At 39.1% G+C, this 17,500-nt stretch overlaps 1 protein-coding gene across 2 annotated transcripts in view; it reads left to right on the top strand.

The window, feature by feature from the left end:
• The window catches only part of khdrbs3 (KH domain containing, RNA binding, signal transduction associated 3), a 124,868-nt gene extending 107,612 nt beyond the window's left edge, over nt 1-17,256 (top strand). Inside the window, exons 8-11 of one of the 2 annotated variants that reach the window (XR_006927245.1) lie at nt 4,998-5,056; nt 6,960-7,088; nt 13,823-13,884; nt 16,804-17,256. Coding sequence is in view for 1 of the 2 variants with exons in the window: in XM_046860191.1 (XP_046716147.1) it covers nt 4,998-5,056; nt 6,960-7,051 (151 nt within the window). In the remaining variant the exon portion in view is untranslated. Of the gene's footprint in view, nt 1-4,997; nt 5,057-6,959; nt 10,734-13,822; nt 13,885-16,803 lie in introns of those variants that run through there. The other variant, XM_046860191.1, reaches the window with a different exon arrangement.
• The last annotated feature ends 244 nt before the right edge of the window (nt 17,257-17,500 follow it).

Here is a 17,500-nt window from a genome sequence, read left to right as displayed (position 1 = left end):
GTGTTACCCGTATGACTTGTTAGTGTTACCGGTATGTGGTGTTAGTGTTACGGCTATGACGTGCTAGTGTTACCCGTATGACGTGTTAGTGTTACCCGTATGACTTGTTAGTGTTACCGGTATGTGGTGTTAGTGTTACGGGTATAGACGTATTAGTGTTACCGGTATGACGTGTTAGTGTTATGGCAATGACGTGTTAGTGTTACCCGTATGACGTGTTAGTGTTATGGCTATGATGTGTTAGTGTTACCCGTATGACGTGTTAGTGTTATGGGTATGACGTGATAGTGTTACGGGTATGATGTGTTAGTGTTACGGATATGATGTGTTAGTGTTACGGGTATAGACGTATTAGTGTTACCCGTATGACTTGTTATTGTTACCCGTATGACTTGTTAACGTTACGGGTATGACGTGTTGGTGTTACGGGTATGACGTGTTAGTGTTACCGGTATGACGTGCTAGTGTTACGGGTATGATGTGTTAGTGTTACGGGTATGACGCGTTAGTGTTACCGGTATGATGTGTAAGTGTTACCCGTATGTTGTGTTAGTGTTACGGGTATGACGTGTTAGTGTTACCCGTATGACTTGTTAGTGTTACCGGTATGACGTGTTAGTGCTACGGGTATGACTTGTTAGTGCTATGGTATGACGTGTTAGTGTTACCGGTATGACGTGTTAGTGTTACTGGTATGCTGTTTATTCATGACAGTTATTTCTTGTCTCACACACTTTCACAATTTTTTTTTTTCGCACATATGTTTAAGACGTGTTAGTGTTACGGGTATGACGTGTAAGTGTTTCGGGTATGTTGTGTTAGTGCTACGGGTATAGACGTATTAGTGTTACCGGTAGAACGTGTTAGTGTTACCGGTATGACGTGTTAGTGTTATGGCTATGATGTGTTAGTGTTACCCGTATGACGTGTTAGTGTTATGGGTATGGCGTGATAGTGTTACGGGTATGTTGTGTTAGTGTTACGGGTATGACGCGTGTTAGTGTTACCGGTATGACGTGTTAGTGTTACCGGTATGACGTGTTAGTGTTACCCGTATGACTTGTCAGTGTTACCCGTATGCCTTGTTAATGTTACGGGTATGACGTGATAGTGTTACGGGTATGTTGTGTTAGTGCTACGGGTATAGACATATTAGTGTTACCGGTATGGCGTGTTAGTGTTACCGGTATGACGTGTTAGTGTTACGGGTATGACGTGTCAGTGTTACCCGTATGACTTGTTAATGTTACGGGTATGACGTGATAGTGTTACGGTTATGACGTGTTAGTGTTACGGGTATGACATGTTAGTGTTACCTGTATGACGTGTTAGTGTTACCGGTATGACGTGTTAGTGTTGCCCATATGACATGTTAGTGTTACACGTATGACGTGTTAGTGTTAGTGTTACCCGTATGACTTGTTATTGTTACCCGTATGACTTGTTAATGTTACGGGTATGACGTGTTAGTGTTACCGGTATGGCGTGCTAGTGTTACGGGTATGATGTGTTAGTGTTACGGGTATGACGTGTTAGTGTTACGGGTATAGACGTATTAGTGTTTCCGGTATGACGTGTTAGTGTTACCGGTATGATGTGTAAGTGTTACCCGTATGACGTGTTAGTGTTACCGTATGACTTGTTAATGTTACGGTATGACGTGTTAGTGTTACAAGTATGTTGTGTTAGTGTTACGGTATGGCGTGTTAGTGTTACCCGTATGACTTGTTAGTGTTACCGGTATGTGGTGTTAGTGTTACGGGTATAGACGTATTAGTGTTACCGGTATGGCGTGTTAGTGTTATGGCAATGGCGTGTTAGTGTTACCCGTATGGCGTGTTAGTGTTATGGCTATGATGTGTTAGTGTTACCCGTATGACGTGTTAGTGTTATGGGTATGACGTGATAGTGTTACGGGTATGATGTGTTAGTGTTACGGATATGATGTGTTAGTGTTACGGGTATAGACGTATTAGTGTTACCCGTATGACTTGTTATTGTTACCCGTATGACTTGTTAACGTTACGGGTATGACGTGTTGGTGTTACGGGTATGACGTGTTAGTGTTACCGGTATGACGTGCTAGTGTTACGGGTATGATGTGTTAGTGTTACGGGTATGACGCGTTAGTGTTACGGTATGATGTGTAAGTGTTACCCGTATGTTGTGTTAGTGTTACGGGTATGGCGTGTTAGTGTTACCCGTATGACTTGTTAGTGTTACCGGTATGACGTGTTAGTGTTACGGGTATGACTTGTTAGTGCTATGGTATGACGTGTTAGTGTTACCGGTATGACGTGTTAGTGTTACTGGTATGCTGTTTATTCATGACAGTTATTTCTTGTCTCACACACTTTCACAATTTTTTTTTTTCGCACATATGTTTAAGACGTGTTAGTGTTACGGGTATGACGTGTAAGTGTTTCGGGTATGTTGTGTTAGTGCTACGGGTATAGACGTATTAGTGTTACCGGTAGAACGTGTTAGTGTTACCGGTATGACGTGTTAGTGTTATGGCTATGATGTGTTAGTGTTACCCGTATGACGTGTTAGTGTTATGGGTATGACGTGATAGTGTTACGGGTATGTTGTGTTAGTGCTACGGGTATAGACGTATTAGTGTTACCGGTATGACGTGTTAGTGTTACCGGTATGACGTGTTAGTGTTACCCGTATGACTTGTCAGTGTTACCCGTATGCCTTGTTAATGTTACGGGTATGACGTGATAGTGTTACGGGTATGTTGTGTTAGTGCTACGGGTATAGACATATTAGTGTTACCGGTATGGCGTGTTAGTGTTACCGGTATGACGTGTTAGTGTTACGGGTATGACGTGTCAGTGTTACCCGTATGACTTGTTAATGTTACGGGTATGACGTGATAGTGTTACGGTTATGACGTGTTAGTGTTACGGGTATGACATGTTAGTGTTACCTGTATGACGTGTTAGTGTTACCGGTATGACGTGTTAGTGTTGCCCATATGACATGTTAGTGTTACACGTATGACGTGTTAGTGTTAGTGTTACCCGTATGACTTGTTATTGTTACCCGTATGACTTGTTAATGTTACGGGTATGACGTGTTAGTGTTACCGGTATGACGTGCTAGTGTTACGGGTATGATGTGTTAGTGTTACGGGTATGACGTGTTAGTGTTACGGGTATAGACGTATTAGTGTTACTGGTATGACGTGTTAGTGTTACCGGTATGATGTGTAAGTGTTACCCGTATGACGTGTTAGTGTTACCCGTATGACTTGTTAATGTTACGGGTATGACGTGTTAGTGTTACAAGTATGTTGTGTTAGTGTTACGGGTATGACGTGTTAGTGTTACCCGTATGACTTGTTAGTGTTACCAGTATGACGTGTTAGTGTTACCGGTATGACGTGTTAGTGCTACGGGTATGACTTGTTAGTGCTATGGTATGACGTGTTAGTGTTACAGGTATGACGTGTTAGTGTTACTGGTATGCTGTTTATTCATGACAGTTATTTCTTGTCTGACACACTTTCACAATTTTTTTTTTTCGCACATGTTTTTCACATTGTCATTAAAAAAAATATATATATAAATCATGCTCTTGGTCAGGATTCCTGATGGTTAAAGTGATTAGAGAGGAAGAAAAGAGAAATCTGAGGAAAAGTAAGAGATGTAGAGGTGAGAATGAAAGAAATGGAGAGAGAAAGAGCAGTGAAGTGTGAGAAACGAGATGAGAATGTGAGAGAAGGATCCTCCTTTTGATCACTTGGGTACATTATATAATCTCGGAAGTGTATATTTCGACCTGCTGACAGCCAGTGGAGACACAATCTGCTCTCAGCACAGCTGTTTAAACAACTAAACCTGAAAATGGATAAAAATATTTCATCAGTGAAAAATGCTACTGTACATCACAGGAGGCACGTGTTCATGTGATCAGTTCAGTTTGCAACAGAAGTGGTTTAAAATCATGGCCTCGGTCTGTCTGGTCGAGAAATGGAACGTGTTTGAGTTTCGAGTGTGATCTGCTTGAATTTTATTTATTTACATTTATGGCATTTGGCAGACGCTTTAATTCAATGCAACTTAGATGATGAAGATGAAGAGGTTGATTGGAGAGGTAATTGAAACGTTTACGTGTTTTTTATTTTATTTGTTTTTATTCTGTATTATTTGATCTCTGCCCCAGAACTGTCAAATTCTGCATTTTGATTGGTCAGAAAATGTTAATTTTAATTTACAGTATTTGGCAGATGCCCTTATCCAGAGCCACTTACAATTATCTCATTCATGCAACTGAGCAGTTCAGGGACTTTCCCTTCACTTACCAATTTCAAGTGTGATGTGTTTGAGTTGCGAGTGTGATGTATTTGAGTTACGAGTCTGACGTTTAAGTAACCAGTGTGAAGTATTTGAGTTACGAGTGTTACATATTTAAGTTACAAGTGTTACATGTTTGGGTTACTAGTGTGATGTTTTTAGTTACGGTAAGGTGTTTGATTTGTGCATACCCTATTTATAAGCAACATGTTTTTTTTTTTACTACAGTTGTGTGATACCTGATCAAAAGTCCAACATCTTACCACCGAGCTACCATTTCCCACTATTGAGTTACAAGTGTGTTGAGGGTGTGATGTATTTGAATTATAATTAAAATTATAATTTTATTTTGATTGGTTTCTTGATTGATCCAGAAATTTTCACACTGTGGGACAAATAAAGGTATATCTTATCTCATCTTATTGATTTCTCAGTACAGTGCTGAGGTTAGGTGGAGATGTAATGGTAATAGACCTTTATGTTTTCCTTCAACATGCGCTTTACTGTTTCATTTTGCAAGTTTGACTTTAAATCTCCCATCAACATCAAATACTTTATATACTATCACTACTACTACTAATAATAATATGAATAATGTTATTTCTCTCTCTCTCTCTCTCTCTCTCTCTCTCTCTCTGTCTCTCTGTCTCATTCTCTCTCCCTCTCTCTCTCTCTCTTATTTCTTCTCTCCAGCTCAGAGGAGTATTATGAATACGGACATGGTCTAAGCGGGGAATCCTATGACTCTTACGGTACGATTTCCTTTCATGAAATGCAAAGATCCCTGGGTCAACTTTACAGAGCTAATGACACATTATGTATGTTTATAATTCACCTCGTAATATAATGCATAGTTTCCAAAAATATATAATTTCCATAATGAATTTAATTCAATTCAATTCAATAATCTTTGTAAAATGCTTTTATCAATGGACATTGTCATAAAGCAGCTTTACAGAAATAAATATAAATTTTAGCATCATAAATGACTCCATAATAAGCGAGCCAGCGCCGACACTGGCAGGGAAAATCTGCCTGAGATGTGCTGAGGAAAAAATCTTGATAGTAACCGACGGAAAAAAGGAACTCATCCTCATCTGTGTGAAACTGAATGCTCATTCATTATAGTTTTATTATTGGTGATGTTATCACCTGTTCACTGATGGACAATTGAGTGCAAAAGTGTTCATGGCGATTACAGCTCTTGTAGCAGACTGGTTTTATTCACTGCAGTCCAAACCACGTTTATGGTTCTTTCACTTAGTTTCACGTTTTACAGTAACCTCATAAATCTATAGACTGTTTATATAGAACAATATTCGTGTTCAGCGAGAGGTTTTCCAATGGCAGGGCATCGGGAGGATTTAGGCAGGTCTCTGGTACCTCAAGAGAATGGTGAACTCGACAGAGAGAGAGAGAGAGACAGAAAGAGAGAGTTAATGTGGTTACAGAGAGACAAAGAAACATGGATTATTAGGAATCCTTTTGGTTTATTTAATAGTCTTTGCTTCTGAAAAAACTGACAAAAGGCTTGAATAAACAAATGTTTTTAGCCTTGACTTGATTACTCAGACTGTTTCTGAGTCCCAAATACTAATTGGAAAACTCTTTTTAAACTCTGGGGCCCTATGTTGTAGTCTTTACTATTCAAGGTACCAACAAATAACCTGCCCCTTTTATCTGATTGACATTTTTATTTTATTAATTTATTTATTGCCTATGCAGAATTGAGAGTAAAATGGTGAAGCATTTCACTTATCAAATAACCATGTACTCTTATTCTCTTTCATGTATACCCCCACCCTGACAGGCCTCCTCACCTTCTCACGTCCATCAGTACCTGAATTTACCACCACCCTTATGTCTGAATGAATCCCCACAAATCTTCTGAAATTTCAAACATTTTCATAAAACAAGTCCGTTTTTGGAATCGAACTTGCTGAAAACAATAGTTTGATTACTTCCTAATCAACACAGCTACCATGTTCATGAGGAACCACAAAACACGAGCTTTCACATCATACTAACCCTAACAGCTCAGAGGTCACTGCTGTACCTTAGACTGGAGACTCCTTCCAAAAACATTTCAGAAACATAAACATAAACTCTTTGCAGAAAGCTTTAACGTAACAACAATTTCAAGAGTTTATGTAGAATATCTGCATCCAGAACGTCTTACATTTATCTCATTCAAACAACTCAACAGCTGTGGGATTAAGGACCTTGTTTAGGGGCCCAGAAATGGCAACTTGGTGTGGTTGGCATTTCAACTCAAGACATTCGGATCCAATGTCATCTCAGTGGATACTGATTTACTGATGGATGTTACTAAGTGGAGACTTTTTCCGTAAATCTTAACCCAAATCTCCACAAGCATACTGCAACATCTTCCCTGGAAGAGTGGAGCTAATGCTAACAGCTAAATGTGGAAAGCACCTCCAAATCTTAGGGTTCACTAACTTTTTTCGAAATAATGTGGTTTGGCAAAGAGATAAACAAAAGGAATTGCCATAGGTTTTTCTGTACAAGCGAATATTTGGACCGATTTCCATCATAGCGTAGTGCAAAGCTGTGAAATTGCCATTGTAGTAAGTTTTCTCTGTTATGTTTCTGTTTAAATGGCTGTGTATTTGTTTGTTTTTTTGTCCCTCTCAGGTCAGGAAAAGTGGACAAATGGGCGCAACAAGGCTCCGTCAGCGAGGACAAACAAAGGAGTATACAGAGACCCGCCTTATACACGATACTGAACTCTAAAGTCCTTCACGGCCACTCGTACAATTCCAAGTAATGGATTTTATATGGACTTTCCCCTCATTCCCTTTCATTTCTTTTCAAAATAAAATCAACCAAAACTACAAAAAAAAAAAAAAAGCATCCCAGAGAGAGGAAAGGGGGAAGACTGGAGACGAGATGAGTTCTTGGGGACTTTATTTTGACTCTGACAGATCGCATGGGTGCAACATAATGAAACCTGTGATCACTGATTTTGTTTAAACTTGTCAACCAATCAGAATCCTTCTATGCCAGTATTGAAAAGTCCAGGGGGTGGGGGTGCTAGTCGGTAGACGGTGGTGTAAACTTCAGGTGTTAGCTCTTTAGATTTAGTCAGGTACATTTCTATCTACACTTCTTTTTTTTTGATGAGTGATCAGTGTGTCCCTTGTAAAATTCTACTTAAAGAAACATAAAATGGTCGACACACATGTTGTGTTACTTCTACTTTTCCTTTTTTTTTTTTTTTTTTTTTTTTTTTTTTGTAATGCGATGTTCCGTAGCATTAAAGGGCTTATGGGAGCATTTAAGCATTGTACATAATCGTTTTATCGAATTTTTTTGTTGATGTTAAATAACCCCTCGATTTTGGTCTGGAGTTGTAAACCATCTGCAAATTCACACACACACACACACACTTTATTGGCAAAAAACATGAACATGAGCTTAACTGTAAAAATTATTTTGCCCAAACTGCATAGCAATAAGAAAAGAAGGGAAACAGATCAATAATGTAATATATGCAATTAAAGTCTGACTAGAGAAATCCGAGCCACTGCAAGTTCTCCAAGCTCTTATATCGATAAAGATATATGAGGTCAGTCTAAACTCAGACCATAGCATAGCTTTCCGTTCTTTTAGTTTCTGCATCATACAGCGTGATCTGCCACGGAATAGCAGAGGAGCTCATTTCGGTAAATACAAATGTAATAAAAGTATAACGGTCTTAAACTTACACCAAACCCAATTTACTAACCTAAATGTGTTCAATTTAGATCTTCATATGCAAAACGGAATATATTAGTATGAAATAATGGAGGACATTATGACATTATGACATTATTCAAATTATTTGGCAACCATTTAAACACATTTAAAAATAAGACATTGAGGTTTTTTTTTTTTTGGTGGAATCCACATTGCTTGCTGAAGTATTCCAGCCCTAGGAAGATTGTCAAAACCCTTATCCAGAGATCATTTATACAACTGAGGACTTGTTTTAGCAGTGGTGCAGAGATTTGAACTTTCTGATCAGACGACCAAACATCTTACCCACTGAGCTATGGTACTATTCCCTTTTAACATTTATGCCCCCGTCAAAGTTCTCCTAACAAAAGCGGAATATTCAAGCTAGATTAGATTTTTTTGTATAGCTCCTTGTGCATTCTCTTTGGCATTTGGTGTTGCTTCCAGTAACTGGTGCCACGTGTGTTACCACGTCTCCGATTTCATCGCAAGTAAGAACAAAGAGCAAATGCTTCAGAAGAACCTCACTGGAAGCGATCAGAAACGAGCTCAACCCGCTAAAACGTTGAAACCATTTAACATCTCGTGGGTGATGCTCTCCGAAGAACGAGCCACATGATCTCATTTGGGCACCCAACTACTCGCCAGATTTGGCGCCAGTGGACTTGATGAAGACCCAGCTCATAGCTCACCGTTTTGACAACGTTGCGGAGATCCGGCACGAATCAAGACACCTTCTGCCGAATTGCTGTAGTGATAGTGTGTAAACATAGATGAATGATGTGCTTTCTTGTAAACAGAGTCTCTCTAGTCTCGAAACCTTTTGATACCAACTCCTATGATCCAAAGAACAAGTGGAATCATTGCTTAACAAGGCATCATCGAGTTACACATCGAGTTTCCCCATTGGCTTTTTCCATCCAGTTGCGTTTGGGAAGCACTTGATTTGTCTTGTGTTAATGCAATCTTCCTTTCTTGTCAATTCAATTCTCCTGCTGTTGTTGCCGGTGGTGGTTTTAGTGCTATCTTCATTTTCTTGGTGAAGACGAAATAGGTGTTTGGCGTTTGGAACACCGTCTGAGTTGTATGCTTCCTAGATAATGCTGTTAGGATTGAAAATTGCTCCTGTTACACAGTAATTCCCTGATCAAGTATTAAACCCTTTTGCATCCCATTATCCACCTGAACTTGATAAAGATGTGCATGTTTTTGAAATGTTCTACATAATGCAGTCATGGTTTAGCATTTAGAGTTCTGGACTACTGATCTAACCGAGTCAAATTCCAGGCAAAGCTACCGCTATCTTTGCATTACGTATGACTTCTAACCTTTGCTCAGTTGCTTCGGATAAAAGCAAATGCATGTAAATTTAAGCAGAGCTCAGCAGGTCCACATTCCTGGGGCTATCTTCCTGATCACCGTCTTCCCTGCAGACCCATCATGACACTTCTAAAATATTTCAGACTTTGATTGCCTCTGGGAGCCTGGGTTTAGCCTCAGGGTAAAGAAATGGCATTCCCTTGAACCTCAAATTTGGCACACTGTGTAAACATTGAGTGCATGAGAAGCCTGAAGTGGTAGACACTGTGTAGACTACTGATTTTTGTTTTTAAACCAGAACAAAAGTTTCGATGGATTTAGCAATTTATAGCCAAGAAAAGAGACATAGAACATGGACCTTGGACCAGCTCACTTGAACTCAGTCATAATGTTATGGTAAAATAAACAAAAATGCCCACAGAGACCCAGAACTTGTAGAAAACCTTCCCAGATGGAAGAATGGAGCTTAATAGAACAGCAAGGAAGTACCTTTGTTATTTCGGATGTTCTTGAAACACATACGGACGTGATGTTCAGGTGTCTACAAACCACAAACCTTGTGAATTTCTTGTGAGGGATCAGTGATGATATTCTTGGTGCAAACACACAACGCAGCCACATGAATGCTAATTAATTATGTAGACTTAGCTTGGCTTGTTAGCGATCTTCAAGGTGATTTGTTGACATGAGAGCGTGAATGTTAAGATTTTGGAAGCTGATCTGTTGGAGAAGGTAGAGATGAGATGATAGACAGGATAAAGGACTAAAGCACTGCTGCATCAATCCATTTAGGAAGACATGAAGACGAGGGTTAGATTTCAGTGCAACACTGTACAACTTCATCATAACAATGAATTAATATGCAGGTCATCAAAGGTGGATTCCTTCTTTACTTTTGCATACATTTAATGATCATTGCGGAAAATATTATTGAATTAAAATGACCGATTGATATCAATACCCATGGGGATAAATACTTTTGCAAGCATGTTAACTGAATAAACGTAATAAATGAGCTCCAGTAGTAGGTTCAGGACGGATTTCCTTTTTCAGAAATAAAAAAAAAATCAGTGTAAAATATAAATGTTGTTTGTGTGTCCCTTGTACCTTTTAAAGTTTAAAGTGACTGAAATGATGTTTAATCCACAGCTGGATTTCTTTTTTTTCTGTTATGTATGAAAACCGGAAGCTTGTGTAAGCCCTTTAATCTATTTCTTGGTTGATCATAAAATGAAATGCCTTTTCTTTTCTTTTCTTTTCTTTTTTTTCTTTTTTGAAAGAAATCATAACCGTGTCTGAGAGAACGTTTTCTTACTAAAGTTTAAAATCAGTGATGATAAAACTTATATACAATAAAAATGTCATAAATAACCTGTGAAATTATTTTATTTATTGATGTATTCATCTTCCAGCATCAGTAAAGGGTTTATAAAGACGATTAACCCACACCTTATTGACGTCAAATGCAAATATGCGTTTAAAATGAACCATAATTAAATTTTTGCAATGAACAATGTTCAAATTCACATCATATAGTCACAATGCTCAGTTCTATACTGAGAAACAAGTGTTTTTATTGTTTTTAAGAGACACATGCATGTTCCTTCACTTTCTATAAATAAACTTGGTGATGTAATGATATAAAGATTTCCGTTGACTAAACAAATCTTTTAATGTCCAGATGTTCCACTTTTTTCCGGCTTTAGGGCATTAGGGGTCGCCTCCCCAATTATCCAGACTTGGGACCAGCGCTTAGAGTGCACTGGCTTGTGCAGGCCGCAGCGGTGAGAGCGTTGCATCCTAACCACTAGACCACCAGGGAACCTCCAGATGTTCCACTTAATTTTGATTTAAAAAAAATCCTTTCTTAGAAATGAACACCAGCTTTACACACTCTTGGTATACGGACAGCCAAAGATGTTCTTCACTATTTGGAGATTTCAGAGCAGTTCAGTAGGATTGATTTGCGGTGACTGGGCAGGACGTTCCATGATAGATATCACTCCAGATGTTTGCTCTTATAAATAACACTTACTCACTAACTCACTTGCGGTGAAGTCGCTTCCGATGAGCCGCAGTCCAGACGGAACTGCATGGTGTATGGCGAAGTATGGAATAGGAGCCATGTTGGTTCAGGATTCCTTTCATTTTCTGGAACCTTCCCTGCTCCAAAACAACCCAAACCATTAAGCTTCCACCACCATGTCTGACTGTGAGGGCGAAGCAGTCTGATCACATCTTCTCTCCTTTTCTTCAGTCTACTCAAGTTCTAAATGGCCCATTTCGACTCATCTGTATAGTGAAGTCAGTTCCAGTTAACTGCAGTCCAGATGGAATTGCATGGTGTTGAAGTAGAAATGGCAGCCATCTTGGTTTATGATATATTTTACCATTTATCCACAATGTATACAATGAGTTCTCCAAATACAACAGAAACTTGTGAAGTGGAACTTAACAGAGCTACATATGGCTCCATGTATTTCATATACAACTTACTGTTATTGTCCAAGGTAACATTTGATGATAATTAATACCGTTATATTGCTGTGTTTTTGCATCGAAACAAAAGCAACATGCAAGTGTCTCTCAAACACTATAAAACACTCAGGGTCCACACTTTTAACAGGTTCTGCATTAAGGGTTTTCTTTTGCAAAATCTTGGGATGGACTGTTTGTTCGGATTTATAGTCTTGCAACTTGTGAAAAAGCCAACCATTGAAGATAGACTTAAACTGATTTCTAGCAAAGTCCAGGCACAATTGAGGGTGCACAGAGCTTTTAGGTACCCCAAGTACCTCTGGCTTGTTTCTCCTGACCTTCCAGTTTGGTCTACTATCTAAGAAATGTGCCAGACAGGGTCTGTGTACTTCAGCGTATATTCGATGTACAGTAGATAAAAACCAGTTTTTAAAAAAGTGTCAAATTTTTTTGTGTTTGATTAATTCCATTAAGAAAATTGGGTTATTGGCTGCATGTCTTCGTTTGTGAACACCAATCAGCCAAAACATTAAAACCACTGAAGTTTCTTATCTCGTTACAGTAGAATCTGTAGAAAGATGGGAATATTAGACAGCAAGTGAACTGTCATTTCTGAAAAGTGATGGATGTGTAGGAAGCAGGTTAAGTGGTCAAGTGTAAGAATCTGAGTGACTTTGACAAGGTCCAGATTGTGATGTCTGGGACCTCCAAATCAAGTCAAGTCAAGTCAAATGGTGTTGTGGAGTGTATCCAAGGGGTTACTACAGTACCTACTGTACCAGACTGGTCCAAGAAATAACAACCAGTAAACCATGCATGTGGGGAGCAAAGATTACCTCAGATCCCACACAAAGTGCTAAAAAGTTAATGCTGGGTCTGAGAAAAAGGACTTTGAGCATTACAGCTTGCTATGTATGGAGCCACGGAGCTGTAGGGAACCCATGGTGATTTCGGTATACCACTGAAAGCTCCCACAATGGGCATGGGAGCATCAGAACTGGACTTTGAAGCCATACAAGAAGTTGGCCTGGTCTGGTGAGTTTTCTGACATGTGGATGGCTAGGTTCATGAGTTTGGCTTGTTTGGGTGAAAAAAATGGCACCAGAAACCAGAAAACCTCAGGTTCTGGAATTCATGTGGATGTTCAGGAACAGCGTTTTTTGGTCAAAACTTCATCTTTTGACAAAACAAAGCTGTGGAAATTGTTCAAGTTTGATTTGAAGACGATGAAGGAGATCAATGTGTTCGAGCAGGAGATCGAGCATCTGTAGGGCGTGCTGGGGAAACCTTATAACGAAGCGAGACGCCACAGCACACTCATGGAGTCTACGCCTCGATGGCTTGGCGCTCTTTTGGTGGCATAAGCGGAAACTTCCCAACGTTAGGCAGGTGGTTCTAATTTTATGGCCGATCTTTTATTATTAATAGCTACAAATGTCGCCCATTTCGACTGATTTTTGTTTGGGGGCGGGGCATTACTTTTGCTCTACTTGCCCTTTTTATTTAATTTTTTCTTCCAACTTCTGGTCATGTGCTCATCTTTTACTGCACAAAAAGAGGTCCCACATGACCCCTAATTGACCACAGCTGATCTTTGACCTCAGATCTGAGAGGATGGCAGTAGCTGTATATAAAAGGCCGTCATTTGAAAAGGTAAATAAACAATAAACCGTCTCATCTTTTGATATAGTGTTTTCAATAAATCTAGCCATATTAAATAAGAAAAGGATAAAAATCTCTAAAATGAAGCAAATCTGATTTATTTTTTATATCCATCAAATCAGAATTAAAATAAATTCAAAATAAAACAAGTGTAATGCTCCATTAAACTCATCACTGTGATTGATTATATAATAAAAAACACATTTTAAAGAAGGATGATAATGATGAATGTTCGGGAATTTAAAATGCTGTACTGAGTCCTGTTTGAATCAATAACTCAAAAATGAATAGAAAATAATCAGATGTTTTTGTAATTTCAGGGGTCAACCACAGGAGCTGGAGCCATGAAGCCGTCCTCCTGCTCGTCCTGTTGCGTCTGGAGGTGAGCTGTTTGGGTTTATTTCGTCTGCACACTGTCTGCTGCTTGATTAAATAAACACGCTGACAATAAGCAAGCCTGGCTCACAGAAATGATGTGAATAAATCCATGACAATCAGTTTCCTGAATAAAAAGAAAAAAATGACTACAGTTATGAATGATAAAATGAAAAAATGTAATGAAGTGCCCCCTATAGACCAAATTCAAATGCTGATGATAAAAATGTATATAAAGCCACCATCATTTATCATTTATTTAGTGTGTGTTTATACACTATATTTCCAGTATTGGGTCACCTGGTTATTATTATGGTATATGATTTTTGAGCATCGCATCCCACATTTAATCCCAATTTTCTCTTATAATTCCCTCCACTCTTCTGGGAAGATGTTCCACTAGATTTTGGAGTGTGCTTATGGATATTTGTGTTCATCAGCCTCAATGGTGTTATGAAAGGCAGGTCTGATGTAGGTGAGGAGACCTGGGGTGCAGTCAGGGTCACATGCATCCCAAAGGTGTTCAGTAAGCATGAGATCAGAGCAGGAGATCTTCCTCTCCAAAGCATGTAAACCAGATCTTCAAGGAGCTCACGTTGTGCCATTGCCATGCTGGAACAGGTTTGGGTTTCAAGTAAATGCAAAAAGCTTCTAGTTTTGTGGTAACAGTTTGAAAAAAAAGGGTTCCCTTCCTCTTTTTTTTATTAATACAATCCAACAAGTTTTGCACAATTTTTTTGCCCATTTTTCAAGTAAATCTTCTTAAACTGGGTCAGGTTGGTTGGGGAACATTGGTGGACATTTACTTTCAGGACGTTCCAGAGATCAGTTCAATAAAGTTCACTCTAAGACATTCAGAGAGTTGTCTCTAAGCCTCTCCTGTTTTGTTTGGCTGTGTGCTTAAGATTGTTGTCATGCAGGAAGGTGAACCTTCAGCCCTGACTAAGTTCCTGAATGTTGTGGAACAGGTTTTTTATTGAGTAGATCTCTGTATTTTGCTCCATCCAGCTTTCCCTCAACCCTGACCAGTTGGCAAGTCCCTGCTTCAAAGAAAAACCCCTCACATGATGCTGTTATGGCCATGCTTCACAAATGCTTCACTTTTGGGCTGGTGATGAGCAGTTCCTGATTTCCTCCAAACATAAATTTTTGAATTGAGGTTAATCAGTTTAATCTTGGTTTCATCAGCCCACAGAATCTTTTCTACACAGTTTGTAAGCACTTTATGGGCCTGTTAGCAAACTCCAAGCAGGCTTTCATGAAAAGAAATGGGAGGCATTTTCAAGTGTAGTTGCAAAGAGACTGAATAATTATGTACATAAATAATTTCTAAACGCAATGTATTTAATAAACATGGGTTAAAGATATAAATGTTCTATTTAACCCAAATGCAGTATATGATTATATTAGTGACATTAGTTGATTATCAAGCAGTTAGTTGTTTCTTTTCCAATAACATCACTTCCGCAACTATCTATAAACATGTCCATGGAGAAACCACCATCAGATCCATGAATAGACCTGTGTTTTTTTTTTTTCCTCAATCCATTTGAATGAACTGTTCACAAACATGAATTTAAACCTGTGGTTTTCTGTTAGAAAATGAATCAACAAAGCTCTGGAACATTCCACAGCATTAAATGTATAAACAGATGAAAAATGATCTTTCATTTAAAAATAAACCCTGCTTGATTATATTATATGGCAAAAGTATTGGGACGATTGGTTTTTCCAGCCATGTGTGGTTCTTCACATGATTGAATATGATATCTGTGGATCTGAGAGCATGAGAAATGCGAAATGTTCCTTTCGATTCATCTTGGAGATCCAAACCTGTTCCAGCACGATGATGCCCCCGTGCACAAATCCTGCTCTATGATGTTACCACCTGCGGTATTTTCCGGATTCAATGTGCTTGTGTGTGTGCAGGTGCATATTCCGAGACTCCAGTCCAGGCTTCTATGCACTCCAGCTTAATATACACACCTATTAAATGGGCTGTATAGAGTCAGGATTGAGCCGACGTTTGCTTCATTTTGTTTCTTGTTACATGTTTTGTGATAACCTGTGATTGACCTTCGCCCGTCCCGACTTAGACTTCTATAAAGTTGAATTATCTGATTGTAAATACTAACTGTATTATACCAGTTGTAAAAATATGAACATATACATGTTGTCTGGTTCACCGGTAGTAGGGTTCTGGCTGCTCTTTGTGTTTGCTGTGGCTTTCTTCCCTGTTTTTGTTGGGGAAGTGTAGGGAAGTCTTTCTTCTGGGGTTATTTTCATAGGTAAGTTGTAAAGAAGTCTTGTTGGGTTTTTTTGGGGGGGGGATCTTGGTCCACCCTGAAGTTTATCCCGGTGCTGTTGGGTACATGTTTTAATATACAGTACCTCCCATTTTAAGGTACCCCAGTGTTTTTGTTCCATTTTCTATCTCTCATAACGCCAGATACACTCACATCCACCTTCTCTCCACCACATCGGCCAGTAATCATGCCGTTCGACCCAACCCTGGACTGGGACTTAACAATGAAGATATGCTTTACATGGGTAAATGTGTGTGGAAGATCTCCTGCTGTAGAGCTCCAGTCCTATTGAACACCTTTGGGGTAAATGTGCATGAATGAATCTCACACAAATCTTCACAAAATCTAATAAAAGTGGAGGATATTATAATAGCAAAAAGAGTCTAAACGTGGAAAAAGCACAAACCAATCTTATGCTCAGATGTCCATGTGGTGTAGTTCTAAACAAAATCCTCCTGGAACTAAAAGATAAGAGCAAGCCCTATCACAAGACAAGATGTCTCTTTCCTCAACACCCTTGAGTTAAAACACACTTCTTTGCTCATCTCTATGGGTCCCTAATAGCAGAAATAGTGATTAATATCTCATAAAAAACTCATTTCTTTTTTTTCCCACTTTAGTTTCCTTCTCAGGAGATCAGCACACACACAGGGAGCTCCTGAATCACCCCCCGACAGGATACCTTTTTTTTCCAGGCTGGAGTGTGAAACCCTCACGACCTCCTGGAGGCCAACACTTTGGAGATGGTGCTAATGTGGTGATGGTGCTGGAGAGGTTCTGCCGTGGCGGCTGAAGAAAAGAAAAATGAGACTTTTTGTTCCTCTGAGGAAACATTTCTCTTTTTTACAGCGAGAACTAAGAAAACGAGTCTCTCGTGCATTCGGCTGAGAGAGAACTCGCTTCTGAAAAGCATCTGATGACTGTAATGTCCCATATGTCCTTATACACACTCACACACACTCACACACACACACACACACACACACACACACACACACACACACACACACACAATGAATCATTGTCTTCAAAAATGTTTATTTGTGTGTGTCGTTCTGTCCTCAGTACACTGTCCTCCCAATGACGACATCATCATTAAAAGTTTGACATTGTCATGACTTTTTGCTCGTCCCTGTGCTAAAAAAAAAAAAAAAAAAACGCTCCTTCAGAAGAAATATCTTTCATGGAAACTGAACGAGTCCGTCACGCTCTCATGGCTCACGTCTTTACAAATCCCACGAGTCAAGCGTTATAACCCACACGCTAATTAGAGTATGTCAAGATGATTAAATTGAGAAAGAAAGAAAGAAAGAAAGA

The sequence above is a fragment of the Silurus meridionalis genome, chromosome 10 (assembly GCF_014805685.1).
Source record: "Silurus meridionalis isolate SWU-2019-XX chromosome 10, ASM1480568v1, whole genome shotgun sequence".
NCBI classification, from domain to species: Eukaryota; Metazoa; Chordata; class Actinopteri; order Siluriformes; family Siluridae; genus Silurus; species Silurus meridionalis.
This window is presented reverse-complemented; position numbering and strand designations above follow the sequence as displayed.